The sequence below is a fragment of the Triturus cristatus genome, chromosome 1_2 (genome assembly GCF_964204655.1).
Source record: "Triturus cristatus chromosome 1_2, aTriCri1.1, whole genome shotgun sequence".
Classification (NCBI taxonomy): Eukaryota; Metazoa; Chordata; class Amphibia; order Caudata; family Salamandridae; genus Triturus; species Triturus cristatus.
Window position 1 is genome coordinate 1166060024 of NC_140580.1, and position 14954 is coordinate 1166074977.

The 14954-nt window shown below is 47.7% G+C and overlaps 1 protein-coding gene across 2 annotated transcripts in view; it reads right to left on the minus strand.

Moving 5' to 3' along the window:
- The window catches only part of USP20 (ubiquitin specific peptidase 20), a 647940-nt gene that overhangs the window by 548434 nt on the left and 84552 nt on the right, over positions 1 to 14954 (minus strand). For both annotated transcript variants that reach the window (XM_085613993.1, XM_085613994.1), the window contains exon 9: positions 6270 to 6348. In XM_085613993.1, coding sequence (XP_085470119.1) covers positions 6270 to 6348 — 79 coding nt within the window. The remainder of the gene's footprint in view (positions 1 to 6269; positions 6349 to 14954) is intronic.

The window sequence follows — 14954 nt, forward strand, 5'->3', positions numbered from 1 at the left end:
TGGAAATTGTTCCAATTAAATTATCTAGGAATTTTGAATAACCGTGGACTCGAAGGAATGGTTTAGGATAATCTTTTAATTCTTATAGCACAAATGGAAACTTATTTTTCCAAATGGTCACTTTTGGGCTTCTCCATGCGGGGGAGAGTTCAGGCGGTTAGAATGGTAACTCTACCCGCTTTATTTATATCCTAGGAATGCTTCCAGTTGTAATACCTTTGAACTTACTCCGCCTATAGATTCCCGTATACGGTCATTTGTCTGGGGAACCAAGCATCTTCGTTTAGCAGCTGCTAAATTATTGGCACATCGTCCCCATGGTGGCTTAGGTTTACCATCATTGAAACATTATTCCTTGGCTTTACATCTCTCACAATTGGCTTATTTACTTTCTTGTGTTATTGATCATCCACAATGGGTTACAACGGAACACCTAATACTTAATTGCGATGATGATCTAAATTTTTTATACAGTACTCGTAAACCTCGAACCTCCCCTCCACATCCTGTGCTTCATTACTTACCAAGCATGGCAAAGAGTACATCGCCTTTTAAGAGTTGCCCATCGTTTACACTCTAAATCTCCACTAGGGGGTAATTAAAGTATTCAAAATAGTGGTCAAGCGCGTCACTTTACTAGCTGGAGTTCGAAAGGAAGCCAGACACTAGATCATATTATAATAAAAGGCGAACTGAAATCCTTTGATCTTTTTTGTGAAGAATTTGATCACCACGTTTATGACATTTACAACTACAGTACTGCCTAAGGAGATGTCTTGGTCCTTCCCCCTGGACGTTAGAGCAATCCCCAATATTGAACTATCTTCACATATGGGGTAACCATAAAGGGGTAATGTCATGGTTATATCGTACTCTAACTAACCATCTATACTCACAACCACTTCTTAAAGCTCTCTATGGGAAATGGAAAGAACGTTTACATATCTCTGTAGACGAAAATGTATGGCCGGATATTCTGGAAGCCCTGGACAAGGGTATTTGTGAAGCATGCTTGAAATGTTGCCTTTTTAAAACATTACATGACTGGTACTGGACACCATCAAAATTGGAACGAGCAGGATTATTACCACTCTGTAAATGTTGGAGATGTTCTGGAGTTAATTGTGACCTCCTCCACATAATTTGCGAATGTCCCTATATACAACATTTCTGGACACAAATAGGAGACACAATAAAACAAACTATTCCTCTTAAACTCCCTCTTACATCCTCCACTATCTTATTGCATTATCTTGGAAGTTCATATGATATCACACGTCCTCAGTGCCAACTCTTACATACTGCACTTTCCACAGCCAAAGTGTGTATTTTAAGATTGTGGAAATCACCTAGTCCTCCATCTAATGAGGACCGGATGGCTGAGAAGATACAGACAGCATCACATGAGCATATAATATACAAATTACAAGACCAAGAAGAAATATTTCAACAAGTATGGACTCCTTTTCTCCGAATCCCCTAAATAATTTCTTCTTATTGATTCTCTCCCCTTCCTCTTTCCCTTTTCCTCCTCAGGTCCCATTCTTGTCTTCTTTTTCTTTCCAGGTAAGGAGGTATCTCTCCGGCTTTTTTCTTTTGTTTTGTTTTTATATCTCTCTCTCCTCATTTCTTTATCTATCCATTCTTCCATTTTCTTATTCACTTAATTACATATCTATTCTCTCAAATATTTATTTGCTTATTCATTTATCCATTTATTTACCCATGTATTCAGTTATCTACTTAATTTATTTTAGTTATTTTGTACCCTTCATGATTATATATCAAACTTCACATTATATTCACAATATATTTTACTAATTCTAAATTATATTTGCCCATCCCATAATTTACTCTGTTTCCCATGATTATATCTATCCAGAATTAGATTTCCTAGCATACAATGTCCTTTATTCTCCTTTCTTTCATAACACTTTGTCTTTTATTTCATTTCTCCTATTTCCGCCCCTTTCCTCTCTTATCTGCAAGTTTTCTCTTCTTTATATTATACTGTATATGTTAAATCACTAGACTATTGTGGGTCTATTATGATGTATTATACTTTTATGAATTTATCTACCTTTAATTTCTCAATAAAGAATTGCGACACAAAAAAACAAAAATCCAGATGGATCTAAGGAAAACACTAATCGTGACCCTAGTGCTATCAAAGATTGACTACTGTAATGCCCTTTATTTAGGTGCAAACAAAGGGACCATACGTAAGCTTCAAATATTTCAACTCGCCGCAGCACGACTGGTACTTAAAATACCCAAATTTAGCTCAGTGTCCAAAGGGATCCGAGAGCTGCACTGGTTGCCGGTCGAGGTGAGGGTCCAATCCAAGTCCTTGTGTATTGTCCACAAGACCTTTATGGGACAGGACCTGCGTACTTCAACAATAGAATCAGACGGCACATCCCACAACGCAGTCTCCGATCATCGACTGACTCTTTGTTGGTCATTCCCAGGGTGAAGACTGTAAAGTGGGGTGGAAGAAGCTTCTTTCATCTGGCCCCTAAACTTTGGAATACTCTGCCATTCAACCTGAGATGCCAAACCAACAGACAACTGTTCAGGAAGGTGCTGAAAACGTGGTTGTTCACGCCCAATGCCTAACCTCAGTCTACCCCCTCTGCTCAGGCTATGACAGCTACAGAGCTAAGATGCCTCGGCATACACTCGCTTTACAAAACCTCTATATAATTTAATTTCATAAAGACCTGGGAACAGACATGGCAGGGCGGATGCCTTTACCTAGCAGAAAGAATAACAAAAGTCAGCCCGAGTCTACCCTCCATATTGGTGTTGTGCTGAAGATGCAGCAACATTCTTATGTAAATTAAAGTAAGCCTATCAAAGTCCATCAGTCCCCAGAATTGGTGGCCAAAGATACAATAAACAGTAAATAGAAAACATACTTCTTTGGCATCAGGACCCTAAATTACAAGAATTTGTCACGACATGCAATATTCTTCTCCAGTGACAGGACATCAGATTTACCACTCCCAGTGGGAATGACAGTATTATTAATGGTTAAAGATTTTCTTAATAAGACCACACACTTCAACCTGTTAGCCAAGATTCCTGCAGCCTCCATGCTAGCAGCTGTGTTCATTAAAGAATTTGTCAGGTTACGAGGACTGCCTCACCTCATCATTATGAACATGGGAGTCTCAGTTTATAGCCAGGTTTGGAGAACACTAATTAAACAGCTTAGGGTAATGCACTTTCTGTCTACAAGTTATCATCCTCAGACAGAATAGCAGATAGAGTGATTGAATCAGACCCTCTACACATCTTCAGGGTACTCACCATGTTTCTGTCCCTCAAGCTAAAACCTGTACATTTGGCCACCTGGGTTTCCCTCTTATCAGTCCTTTCTGTTCAAGTCTTACTAAAAGACCTCCATAGAATTTCGGAATAGATCTTTGTATCTACACTTACGCCAGAGGTCTATAAACAAATTTGCTCTGAGCCCCCAAAGCAAAATGCTTCGAAGCCACACCACCCTCCAAAATGTGATGGTAAGAAATGGGTGAGAGGAAGAGGAAGATCTAAGCGTAGGGGGTGAGCTTATGAGATCATTTCAGGGGAACCTTTTCTTTAGCTCACAATTCACACTAAATGTGATTTTTATCTAAAAGAGCAAATATGTAAACCAAAAACAGAAAGCGACCAAAAAAAACACTACTCCTCATGATAGCTGCAGCCCCAAGTAGCAGGCTGTCTCCTCTACCTCCTTCACCCCTTCCGCACCATACCTGACCATCACTCTTGAAACAGACTGTCCCAATCAGGAAAAAAAGGCCCTCATATGTTGCCCCCCTCTTTGCGGCAAGGGTGCCCTCTGTCCTAATGCTAGCATAGAAAATTAAACCTCATGCACCACCAAGGACAAGAGTAGCAGGGGGAGGGCGGGAAGCCAGAAAGACAAGAGTAGCAGGGGGAGAGCGGGAAGCCAGGACGACACAAGTAGCAGGGGAGGGTGGGAACCCAGAAGGACATGAGTAGTAGAGGGAGGGTGGGAACCCACAAGGACACGAGTAGCAGGGGGAGGGCTGGAAGCCAGAAGTACACGAATAGCAGGGGGAGGGCCCGAAGTCAGAAGAACACAAGTAGCAGGGAGAGGGAGAAAAGCCAGAAGGACACGAGTAGAAGGGGGAGAGTGGGAAGCCAGAAGGATATGAGCAGCAGAGAGTGGGCGGGAAGCCAAAAGGACACAAGTAGCAGGGGAAGGGAAGCCAGAAGGACACGAGTAGCAGGGGGAGGGAAGACAGAAATATATGAGCAGCAGGCAGAAGGCTGGAAGCCAGAAGGACATGAGCAGCAGGGGGAGGGAGGGAAGCCAGAAGGACAGGAGTAGAAGGGGGAGGGTGGGAAGCCAGAAGGACATGAGCAGCAGGCGCAGGGCTGGAAGCCAGAAGGACACGAGTAGCAGGGGGAGGGAGGGAAGCCAGAAGGACATGTGAAGCGGGGAGGGTGGGAAGCCAGAAGGACATGAGCAGCAGGTGGAGGGAGGAAAGCCAGAAGGACATGTGTAGCAGGGGGTGGACGGGAAGCCAGGAGATGAGCAGCAGGTGCAGGGCTGGAAGCCAGAAGGACACGAGTAGCAGGGGGAGGGAGGGAAGCCTGAAGGACATGAGTAGCAGGGCGAGGGAGGGAAGCCAGAAGGACATGTGTAGAGGGGAGGATGGGAAGCCAGAAGGACATGAGCAGCTGGCGGAGGGAGGAAAGCCAGAAGGACATGTGTAGCAGGGGGAAGACGGGAAGCCAGAAGGACACGAGTAGCAGGGGGAGAGCGGGAAGCCAGAAGGACACGAGTAGCAGGGGGAGGGTGGGAAGCCAGAAGGACACGAGTAGCAGGTGGAAGGCGGGAAACCAGAAGGACATGACTAGCAGGGGGAGGCCGGAAGCCAAGATGACATGAATATCAGAGAGCGGGTGGGAAGTCAGAAGGACACAAGTAGCAGGGGGAGGGCGGAAAGCCAGAAGTAAATGAGCAGCAGAGAGTGGGCAGGAAGCCAGAAGGACACAAGAAGCAGGGGGAGGGAAGCCAGAAGGACACAAGAAGCAGGGGGAGGGAAGCCAGAAGGACAAGAACAGCAAGGGGAGGGAGGAAAGCCAGAAGGAAAAGAGTAGCAGGAGGAAGGTAGGAAGCCAGAAGGACATGAGCAGCAGGCGGAGGGAGGGAAGCCAGAAGAACATGAGTAGCAGGGGGAGGGTGGGAAGCCAGGACAAGAATAGCAGGGGGGGGGGGGAGCCAGAAGGACATATGTAGCAGGGGAAGGGCAGGAATCCAGAAGGACATGAGTAGCAGGGGGAGGACGGGAAGCCAGAAGGGCAGGAGTAGCAGGGGGAGGGTGGGAAGCCAAAAGGGCACAAGTAGCAGGGGACGGCGGGAACAAGAAGGACACGATTAGCAGGGGGAGGGCAGGAAGCCAGAAGAACATGAGTAGCAGGGGGAGGGCGGGAGGCCAGTTGGAAACGAGTAGCAGAGAGCGGGCAGGAAGCCAGTAGGACATGAGTAGCAGGAGAAAGAGACTCAAGAGGAACAAGGACACAAGTGGCCTGAATGGCTGTTAAAAACCCTAGAACTGGACAACAGGTTCTGCTGCACTTCAACCCCCCGTGCACTTTTATCCTTGACAAAGATATGACTAATATAAGGAAGCCCCTTCTTCAGTTCCGGTATCCAGGAGGCACTAGCGCCGGCTCCAAGAGGGCAAACTTCAATTTAATGATCCTTATTGCATAAATTGCAACCATTGCAATAATTATATTTAATTGAAATATACAAATCATGTAGGATTGAACATCTCAACTATCCTATTGAGGTATATGTGTATGTTATCAACGCGAGTCTCCAGTGTGCTTTTGCGATATAGGTAGGACATGGGCATAAGGCACATTTGAGAAGGAAAGCAAAGCATCCTCCAATGTTTGTACAAGAATTGAGCAAAAAGTGACAAAAGAGTCTGGCATGGGAGTGCGCAAACAACCAATCAGTTAAGAGGCTAAAACAAACAATAAAACATGTAGTTGGTTGTAATCATAATCTTAATCACCACAACCTCAACATCCAAGTACATCAAATAGACTCCAGTTGACCTTTTCTTAGCCCTCAGGCTCCTGAAACATTTCACATAATCATACAAGCCAACCATTAAGCCAGGTTCACATGGATGCACACTGTGCTTTGACCGCAAACCAATGGAAGCACTTTTAACAAAGCAAGGCTAAGGAACGTCCCCACTCCAGCCATCTACCTGCTGTGAATAACCTCGGAACATGGGGTTGACCAGCTTGATCCCGTGCGAGAGACTCGTAGGTACCACATAGCTGGGCCTGCAAGAGAAAGCGATTCAAGAGTTGAATAGGTCATTTATATAGAAGGTCACTGCACTCAGCTTACTCCAAGCAATCATCAGCTGAACTCAACGGTACAGTCACTAAACATTTTAAGGGGTCGTGCAGCAGGGAACGGCCCTTCCTACACTATCGGCTTAAAAAGAGAAAACAATGGTGATCTGGAAAAGAGCTCTCAAATTAAGGTTCTAAGATAAAACTTGGAAAAACCAAGAAGTCAATTTAAAAACAATCCAAACTTTTATAAAAGCGATTTCCACCTCTTCAGTATTTGTTTGGGGAATACAAGTGCCTATTTCATTAACTCATGCTTTCGATGTGAGCGCAGATTATATCAACGGAGGATATTTCAGGGTGAATGGCGGTGTGCAGGCACACACCCTTGTCTGTGACACTGATGGCATCACTGTGCATCATCAAGTCACTGGCACTGCGCATGCTCCAGTCCCAGAGTACGCCTCTGAGGATGTGTCTGCTAATCAGTCGGCAGGTGTGCAGGGACTGATTCCTATGTGTGACTGAGCACATTACCATGCATGTTTCTTCTTTGCAAATTTGTAACAGTATGCATGTTTAGGCCCCCAAATATACTCCTTAGAATGTGTCTAGATCAGTGGTGGTGTGCAGACATATCCCAGTAACAACATCAATGTATCCTTCCATCAAGACTTACCAAGTTCATGTACAGGGCCCAGGAGTGTACACGGAGCGTTTGTCCGGGCACATGGAGGTGAGCAGGCATATATCCCAATGCAGGACTCTCCAAACTCACTGTGCCTTTTCCTTCACTGGTGCGCCTTGATGGCAGGGGTGGTGTGTACATGGAGGTCCCCCAGTGTGCCCAAACGTTTGTGTCTGGGTTAGTGCTTGTGTGCAGGGAGATATTCCTGTGTGCGTTCCAGACATCATTGTGCCTTTTCCTTCACTGGTGCGCCTTGGTGTTAGGGGTGGTGTGTACATTTAGGTCCCCCAGTGTGCCCCTAGGTTTTTGTCTGGGTTAGTGCTTGTGTGCAGGGAGATATTCCTGTGTGCGACCCAGATATCAATCAATCATAGCATTTGTAAAGGGCTCTACATACCCGTAAGGGTCTCAAGGCGCTAGGGGGGGGATGCTGCTACTGTTCGAAGAGCCAGGTCTTGAGGAGTCTCCTGAAGGTTAGAAGGCCTTCGGTCTACCGTCGGCGTATGGGGAGGGTGGCAGCGAGGTGGGAGAATGATCTGCCACCGGCGGTCACTCTTTAGATGCAGGGGATGGTGGCGAGGGCATGGTCTGCGGAGTCGACTGTTGAGGTACGCTGGTCCGGTGTCGTGGAGTGCCTTGTAAGCGTGGGTGAGGAGCTTGAAGGGGAGCTAGTGCAGGTCTTTCAGGTGGGGTGTGATGTGGCTGCGGCGGGGGATGTCCAGGATCAGGAGAGCGGAGGCGTTCTGGATGCGTTAGAGTCGTTTCAAGAGTTTGGCCGGGGCTCCTGCATAGTGTGTTGCTGTAGTCCAGTCTGCTGCGGACGAGGGCCTGGGTGACCGTCCTTCTAGCTTCGGTGGGGATCCACTTGAAGATCATGCGAAGCATGCGGAGGGTGTTGAAGCAGGAGGAGACAGCGTTGACCTGCTTTGTCATGGAGAGTGTGGAGTCGAGGATGACCCCTAGGTTTCGTGCGTGGTTGGTGGGTGTAGGGGGTGCTCCTAGTGCCGTCGGCCACCAGGAGTCGTCCCAGGCCGAGGGGGTGGAGCTGAGGATGATGACCTCCGTCTTGTCCGAGTTCAGCTTCAGTCGGCGACGGCCTTCATTCCTTCATGGAAGTTGGTTTTGGTGGTGTGGGGGTCCTTGGTGAGCGGGAGGATCAGCTGGGTGTCGTCGGCGTAGGAGATGATGTTTAGGCCGTGCTGTCGGGCGACATGGGCGAGCAGTGCCATGTAGACGTTGAACAATGTTGGGCTGAGAGATGAGCCTTGGGGTACACCGCAGATGATCTCGGTGGCTTCGGAGCGGAAGGGAGGGGAGGTGGACGCTCTGGGTTCTCCCGGAGAGGAAGGAGGTCGTCCAGTCCAGGGCCTTCTCTTGGATTTCGGCGTCGTGGAGGCGTGCTCTTAGTGTGCGGTGGCAGACTGTGTCGAAAGCGGCTGACAGGTCCAGGAGGATCAGGGCCGCGGTTTCTCCGTTATCGAGCATGATCTTGATGTCGTCGGTGGCGGCGATGAGGGCAGTTTCGGTGCTGTGGTTGCTGCGGAACCCTGACTGGGATGGGTCCAGGATGTTGTTCTCTTCGAGGAAGCTGGTCAGTTGTTTGTTGACGGCCTTTTCGATGACCTTCGCTGGGAGCAGGGAGATGGGTCGGAAGTTCTTGAGGTCCTTGGGGTCCGCCTTGGGTTTCTTTAGTATGGCGTTGATCTCTGCGTGCTTCCAGCTCTCCGGGAAGGTCGCGGTCTCGAAGGAGATGTTGATGGTCTTCCGGAGGTGGGGTGCGATGGTGCTGCTGGCTTTGTTGAAAATGTGGTGTGGGCAGTGGTTTTCTGGGGATCCCGAGTGGACGGTGTTTATGATCTTGATGGTGTCGTCGTCGTTGGTGTTGGTCCAGGCGAGCAGGCGGTTGGTGCGGGTGGTGGTCGTGGGAGCGGGGGGTGTCGGCTGTTGGCGGGGTGGTGACTGCTTCGAAGCGGTCGTGGAAGTCTGCGATCTTGTGATGGAAGAAGGTGGCCAGCGAGTCGCACAGGTCTGTCTCTTCCCTTCACTAGTGTGCCTTGATGCCAGGGGTGGTGTGTACATGGAGGTCCCCCAGTGTGCTCCTAAGTTAGTGTCTGGGTTTGTGCTTGTGTGCACGGACATATTCCTGTGTGTGACCCAGACATCACTATGCCTTTTGCTCCACTGCTGTGTCACCAAGTCAACTGCAGCAATTCCCTCATCTTGGTGTCATTTTCGATTCAGATACCTCATGGAAGCACTGCCTGTCTGGTAGACAACAAAAATGTACTCAGTCTATTGGCACACATCTAATATTGATTGTTACCCTATTGCACCACTTTTAGAGATCTATATGATGCAATGTGATCCCACTGAGTGTTATGGTGTGGGATTTGGGGCTACACTGACACTAAGAACCTGCAGAATGAGAAGAACCGTTTCCGCCATCGCATGCTCTCATTTTTAGAAATAAAGAATTGGGGATCGGGGCTCCACATAAACCTAAAGAAATCTGAATTCGTTGCCCAATGGGAAGACTAGCGATGGGGCAGAGTAAGGAGTTATCCGAGGTAGGACTACCCTGGGCGAATGAAGGGATAACGTATCTAGGGATCAAATAAGCAAATGCGTCCTCCTCTTACTTGAAGTCTTAACATAGGGAAAGTCCTGGAGGGTCTACGTGACTCTATAGAATTCTGGAGGGAGTTGCCTCTGTCCCTAGTGGGAAAGATTGCAATTGTGAAGATGATTATCCTTCCACGTTGTCTCTATATAATGCAAAGTTCCCTTTAGGAAATCCCCACTCACTACATTTGGATGTTGGGGGTGGGGGGGTGTGGGGGGGGGGGGGCGGGGCGGATGGTGGACCTTTTATGGGGATCCAAACGGAAAAGGGTACAGTTGCAGACATTACAGAGGGAGTGGGCTGGAGGCAGAATGGAGATGCCCCACTTGGAGCTTTATTATATGGCATCCCAACTGCAACGCGCCGTCCACTGGCTGGACGATTCTGAGAACTGGAAAAAGCAACTCCTGTGGGGTACGTATGGCAACAGACTTGCCGAAGCTTTTGATGCTCTGGTCCGGGGGCCTGTGGATGTCCCCCAGATTGTGCAAGCTGTCGTCAGGATATGGGAAAGGGCAGTACGTAGGGTAGCGAGGTGCGCACCCCATGCCTCAGATATACAGTTATGGGTGGTGAAACCATTCCGATAGATAGCAGACTCTATGTTGGTGCAGAGATGGCAAGAGGGGTGATTTCGCCATAGTGGGGACCTTTATGACAATGGACAATTTCTTACGGGGGGTGGAGGTCAAAGCTGCCTTTGACTTAGGGACAGGCCAATTCTTGCAATATGGGGAAATTTCGAGAGTGGCACGCAAACTTTGCCCATCTTTTCCTGCAGAACCCCCGTACCAATGTTCTGCAAATTATGCTAACTATGGCAAGGGGCCAGTGCTTGATCTCACACCTGTACCGTGTGCTCTGGGATGATGACCCGGGGGAGCCCTTCCCCATCCAAGCAAAATGGATGACTATACTTGGGGAGCCTCTGGCTGCCCCGACCTGGTTGAAAATTCATGAGAGGGTTAGAGCGGCGATCACTAATGCATACTTTAAACTTATCAAATATAACTTTATACACCAGACATATCTTACAAATGTGTCGAATTTATCCGGACCACTCCGGCGACTGTCTTCTTTGTGGAGCTAGAGACGTGGACTTTATACACATAGTGTGGGCGTGCCATCAGCTGACGACATACTGGGAAACAGTGCTGACTATTGCGTGAGGCCATGAGGTGGGTAGTACCCCGGGAGATACAAACAGTGCTGCTAGGACTGCTTTCAACACCCAAGAAAAAGAAGCGGAGCAGAAAATTTCTTCTGTTGGGATTGGTCTTGGCAAAAAGACAGATTGCAATAGCATGACGACGCCTCTCGCCTCCACTTGCAGGGACTTGGTTGAAGGATATGTGTGAATGGGCAGTGCCGAGGCAGCACGCATGAAGCGTGTCCGTAAGGACGACAAATTAGAGGATGACCCACTAAGAATTGGGGAGGTCTTATGTTGATGATCTCATCAAGTTAGTTACATTACTTTTATGAATTTCAATATGGAGCAACCCTCAAGCGGCACTGAATAAAGAGGTTATTGTTGATTGCTTAAGTTGTGTTAAGGGACCCAAAATACCTTGGATGTTATTTCCCAAGTCAGTCCTGATAGATTTAATCACAGTTTATTCACTAATCAGTGTGACGCTCTGGCAGACTACTTCTACGACAAGATCTTATTCATCAATGAAAAGTTCAAACCCCAACTCCCGCCGCTGACAGCAGCCTGCTCACACCCTAGAACACAAACCCCAAACACCTGCTCACCCCTTGGTACCCTCACACAACTCAAGCCACTATCGCCATCATGAACTCTGTGTCCACGGGGGCACCAACAGAGCCCTATCCCCACCACAGCTTTAACCTTCGGAGCACGACGATTGCTGATGAGCTCAAGAAAGTCCTGAACACCTCCATCACATCTGCCTCCTTCTCCCAAGGACTGAAAACACGCTGAAGTGAGGCCCCTCCAGAAGAAACCATCCGCCGACGCAGCAGAACCAAAGAGCTACCGGTTTATCGCCTGCTCCACTTTCCAGTGACGGTACTCGAGAAAGCAATCAACTAGCAACTCACTGAACACCTGGCCTCTTCTAAATCCAGATTCTGAGTCCACCATAGCACCGAGACATCCCTGATAGCAGCCACCAACATCAGGGCCCATCTGGACCCCAGCGAAATAGCAGTCCTCATCGTCCTGGATTTATCAGCCGCCTTCAATACCGTCTCCCATCACATCTTGATCAAGATTCCACACATCGGAATCCAGAGAATCCAGGGAGGAACCCTCAAATGGATCGCCTCATACTGCACTGGAAGTACCCAGAGAATCAGTCTCTCACCATTCACCTCGGAACCCAAGATCATCTGCGGCGTCCCCCAAGGATCGTCCCTCATCCCCACCCTCTTCAACATGTTCATTACTACCCTGGCCACTCTCAGATCACACAGACTCAACATCATCACATATGCCTCTCGCTATATGAAGATCCTACCACCTGAGCCAACTTCCACAGATGTATAATGAATGTTGTCTACTAGATGAAGGACCAATGTTTCCAGCTCAGCACGGACAAGACGAAGTCTTCCTCTTTGGGACCAACATCTCGCCATGGAACGACGCTTGGTGTCCTGCTGAACTTGGCTCATCCCTGCCCTGACCGACCACGCCTGCAACCTTGGCATCATCTTGGACAGCAAGCTAACTTCCACACCACCCTTTGCATGCTCTGCAAGATTTCAGGTGGCTACCAGTCAACATCAGAAGACCTGTCACACCGGCCCTCGTCACCAGTAGGCTGGACTTAAGGAACACACTGTGCATAGGAATCACTGCACGCCTCCTGACGAGACTACAGACAATATAAAACTCAGCTGCAAGACTCATCCTCGATCTCCCCAGACAGACACACATCACATCAAGAAGCTACACTGGCTCCCATTCCAGAAAAGATGCCACTTCAATATGTTGACCCACGCAGACAAAGCCCTGCAAAAAAGGGCCAGCAGACATCAAACAAATGACTTTCCAACAACTGGAAATCTACAATTGGCCTAACTCTTCCTTGAGGATACTCCTGTATCTGCCAAAGCAAGAACGCAGGACGCTTCTCCTCACAACGGACGGCAAAAGCTTGGAACCTCCTTCCCCTGCACCTCAGGACAGCCTCATCTCTCCTGGAGTGCAAGAGGGGACTCAAGACCTGGCAGTTCAAATGAACAGATTACCACAAAGCAGTTAGCAACTCCAGCGCCCTGAGACCTCACGGATGATCTGCTGTGCTTTAGAAATTCCTGGTAGATTGACTCTTTTTAATGTAAATCCGATAAAACCTAGGTAAAGAAAACTATTTGTGAATAAAAGGAGAATATTTATAGAAGATTCAGATCCTAAAAAAATCCACCATAAGAAATGATGCTATTATTCAGCGGAGCAGACAATAAGACGTTGTCATTTCCGGACCTGACGATACAAGCAGAAGAGGGTGCATTACAGGCCACTACCTTCTACAAACCCACAGCCAGAAACTCCCTACTCAAATTAGATAGTTTCCATCCCTGTCCACTTAGGGAAAACCTACCATATGGCCAATTCCTCCTGATCAGAAGGAATTGTAGCAGTGTGGAGGATTTCAAATGACAATCAGCAGACCTAGTGGAGAAACTCGATGAGAGAGGTTACCCAAAGAAAATTACTCGCTTATCAAAGAAGAGAGCACAAAACCAGAACAGGAAAACTATACTAGAAGAGACTCAAAGACCTGACGCAGCCATTCCACTGACGTGTCACAGTTGTGGTAAATATTTCATTACCGGTACTATTTTTTATGCGGTAAAATCTAGTAAGAATAACTCAGTAAATATAAGAGGCAGAATCCGTGATATTAGAGGTTCTAAAGGCTTTATTCCTTGACAAAGGAAATACAATTCGAATTGCAGGCTTCAAATTCCATCACCACGAGAGTTCAGGAAGGAAGGGCATACATTATTGACAGGTAATGATATTTATATGGAAAGCATTACATTAAGACAGATGCAAGAGGCGTAACAGCTGATAATACAGATAAAATAGGCATACGTAACTAAAAAAGGCGGACATATAGGCGTAACTTATAAAACGTCATTATACATGATGTCACAAGTGGGTGGATCCATAAGAGAATCCTGCAATGTCAGCAGAAATATTTGGCAGAGATGCGCGCGCAGCCGCATGACGTGTGATTGACGTGCAACTGGAGGGTGAAGGGGACTTGACATTTAGCTCTACATGTGGAGACAGAAGTCTGGGGTTCATGTCAACCTAATCCCAAATCATATCTAATATCCTATGTTTAAAGAACTGTGTTATCCAAAAGGAAAGGTCTCTAGGATAGAATCTATTCTATACTGACTGTTAGTGCGTGTACAAGCGTCTAAGTGTCTATATGAGATGCGAGGGGGCAGGAATCTTCCATGGTGACGGGGGCTATGAATTACTTGCATGAGGACAGCGAGGCCTGGCCCTTTGCATGGTAGCTGGAAGAATGTTTACCTAAACTACTAGACAGGAATGCATCGGATGAGGAGCAGAGCAGATAATCTTGAAGGTGAAATACAGTTTTTGGCAGGCAACAGGCTGGATCAGGCACCGTTAGCCGCGCAGGGAGTAGGACAAAGTTCATGGATACAGATGCAGGCTCGGACTGGAGCTTTCAGAGGCAGAAGGCAGGAAAAGGCTTGATGGCAGGATTCAGGGCCTACTCGCCTGAATCTGTAAAATGTGGAAAGTGAACCACATAAAGTCGGTGGCCTTTCATATTTAGGAATGGAATATCTGACCCATTCATGGCGGATCTGAAAGAGGACATGTTGACGGTGGACGCACATGTATTTGCGTCTTCAGAGCTGGAACTGGAGGGAACATACATGTACTTTATAGCATGCACATGGAGCCGTTGGGGTCTATGATAGGGGACATAACTGATCACAAAATTCATATTTCCTCATTCCCTCCTTGTCCCCTACGGACCCTCAGGTGATATCGATCTTCATCAATCCATCAATCTGTTCATATAGCATCATTTGTTCTTCCTTCTTCTTCCGGGATTTTGAATGAAAACTTGGAGGTGGGATACACGATGTGGCACACAGGCCGCAAATCGCTGGCCCACATTGTAGACATAAGCAACAACTGAATAGTATGAGGGAGCCAATTCCTAGGAAGGATAGGATCCTCCATCCCCAGGCGGACAACACGCCCCAGAACCAACCGGACCAAGTCCAGGTGCCTGGGCTCTGGTGTATCTGGCT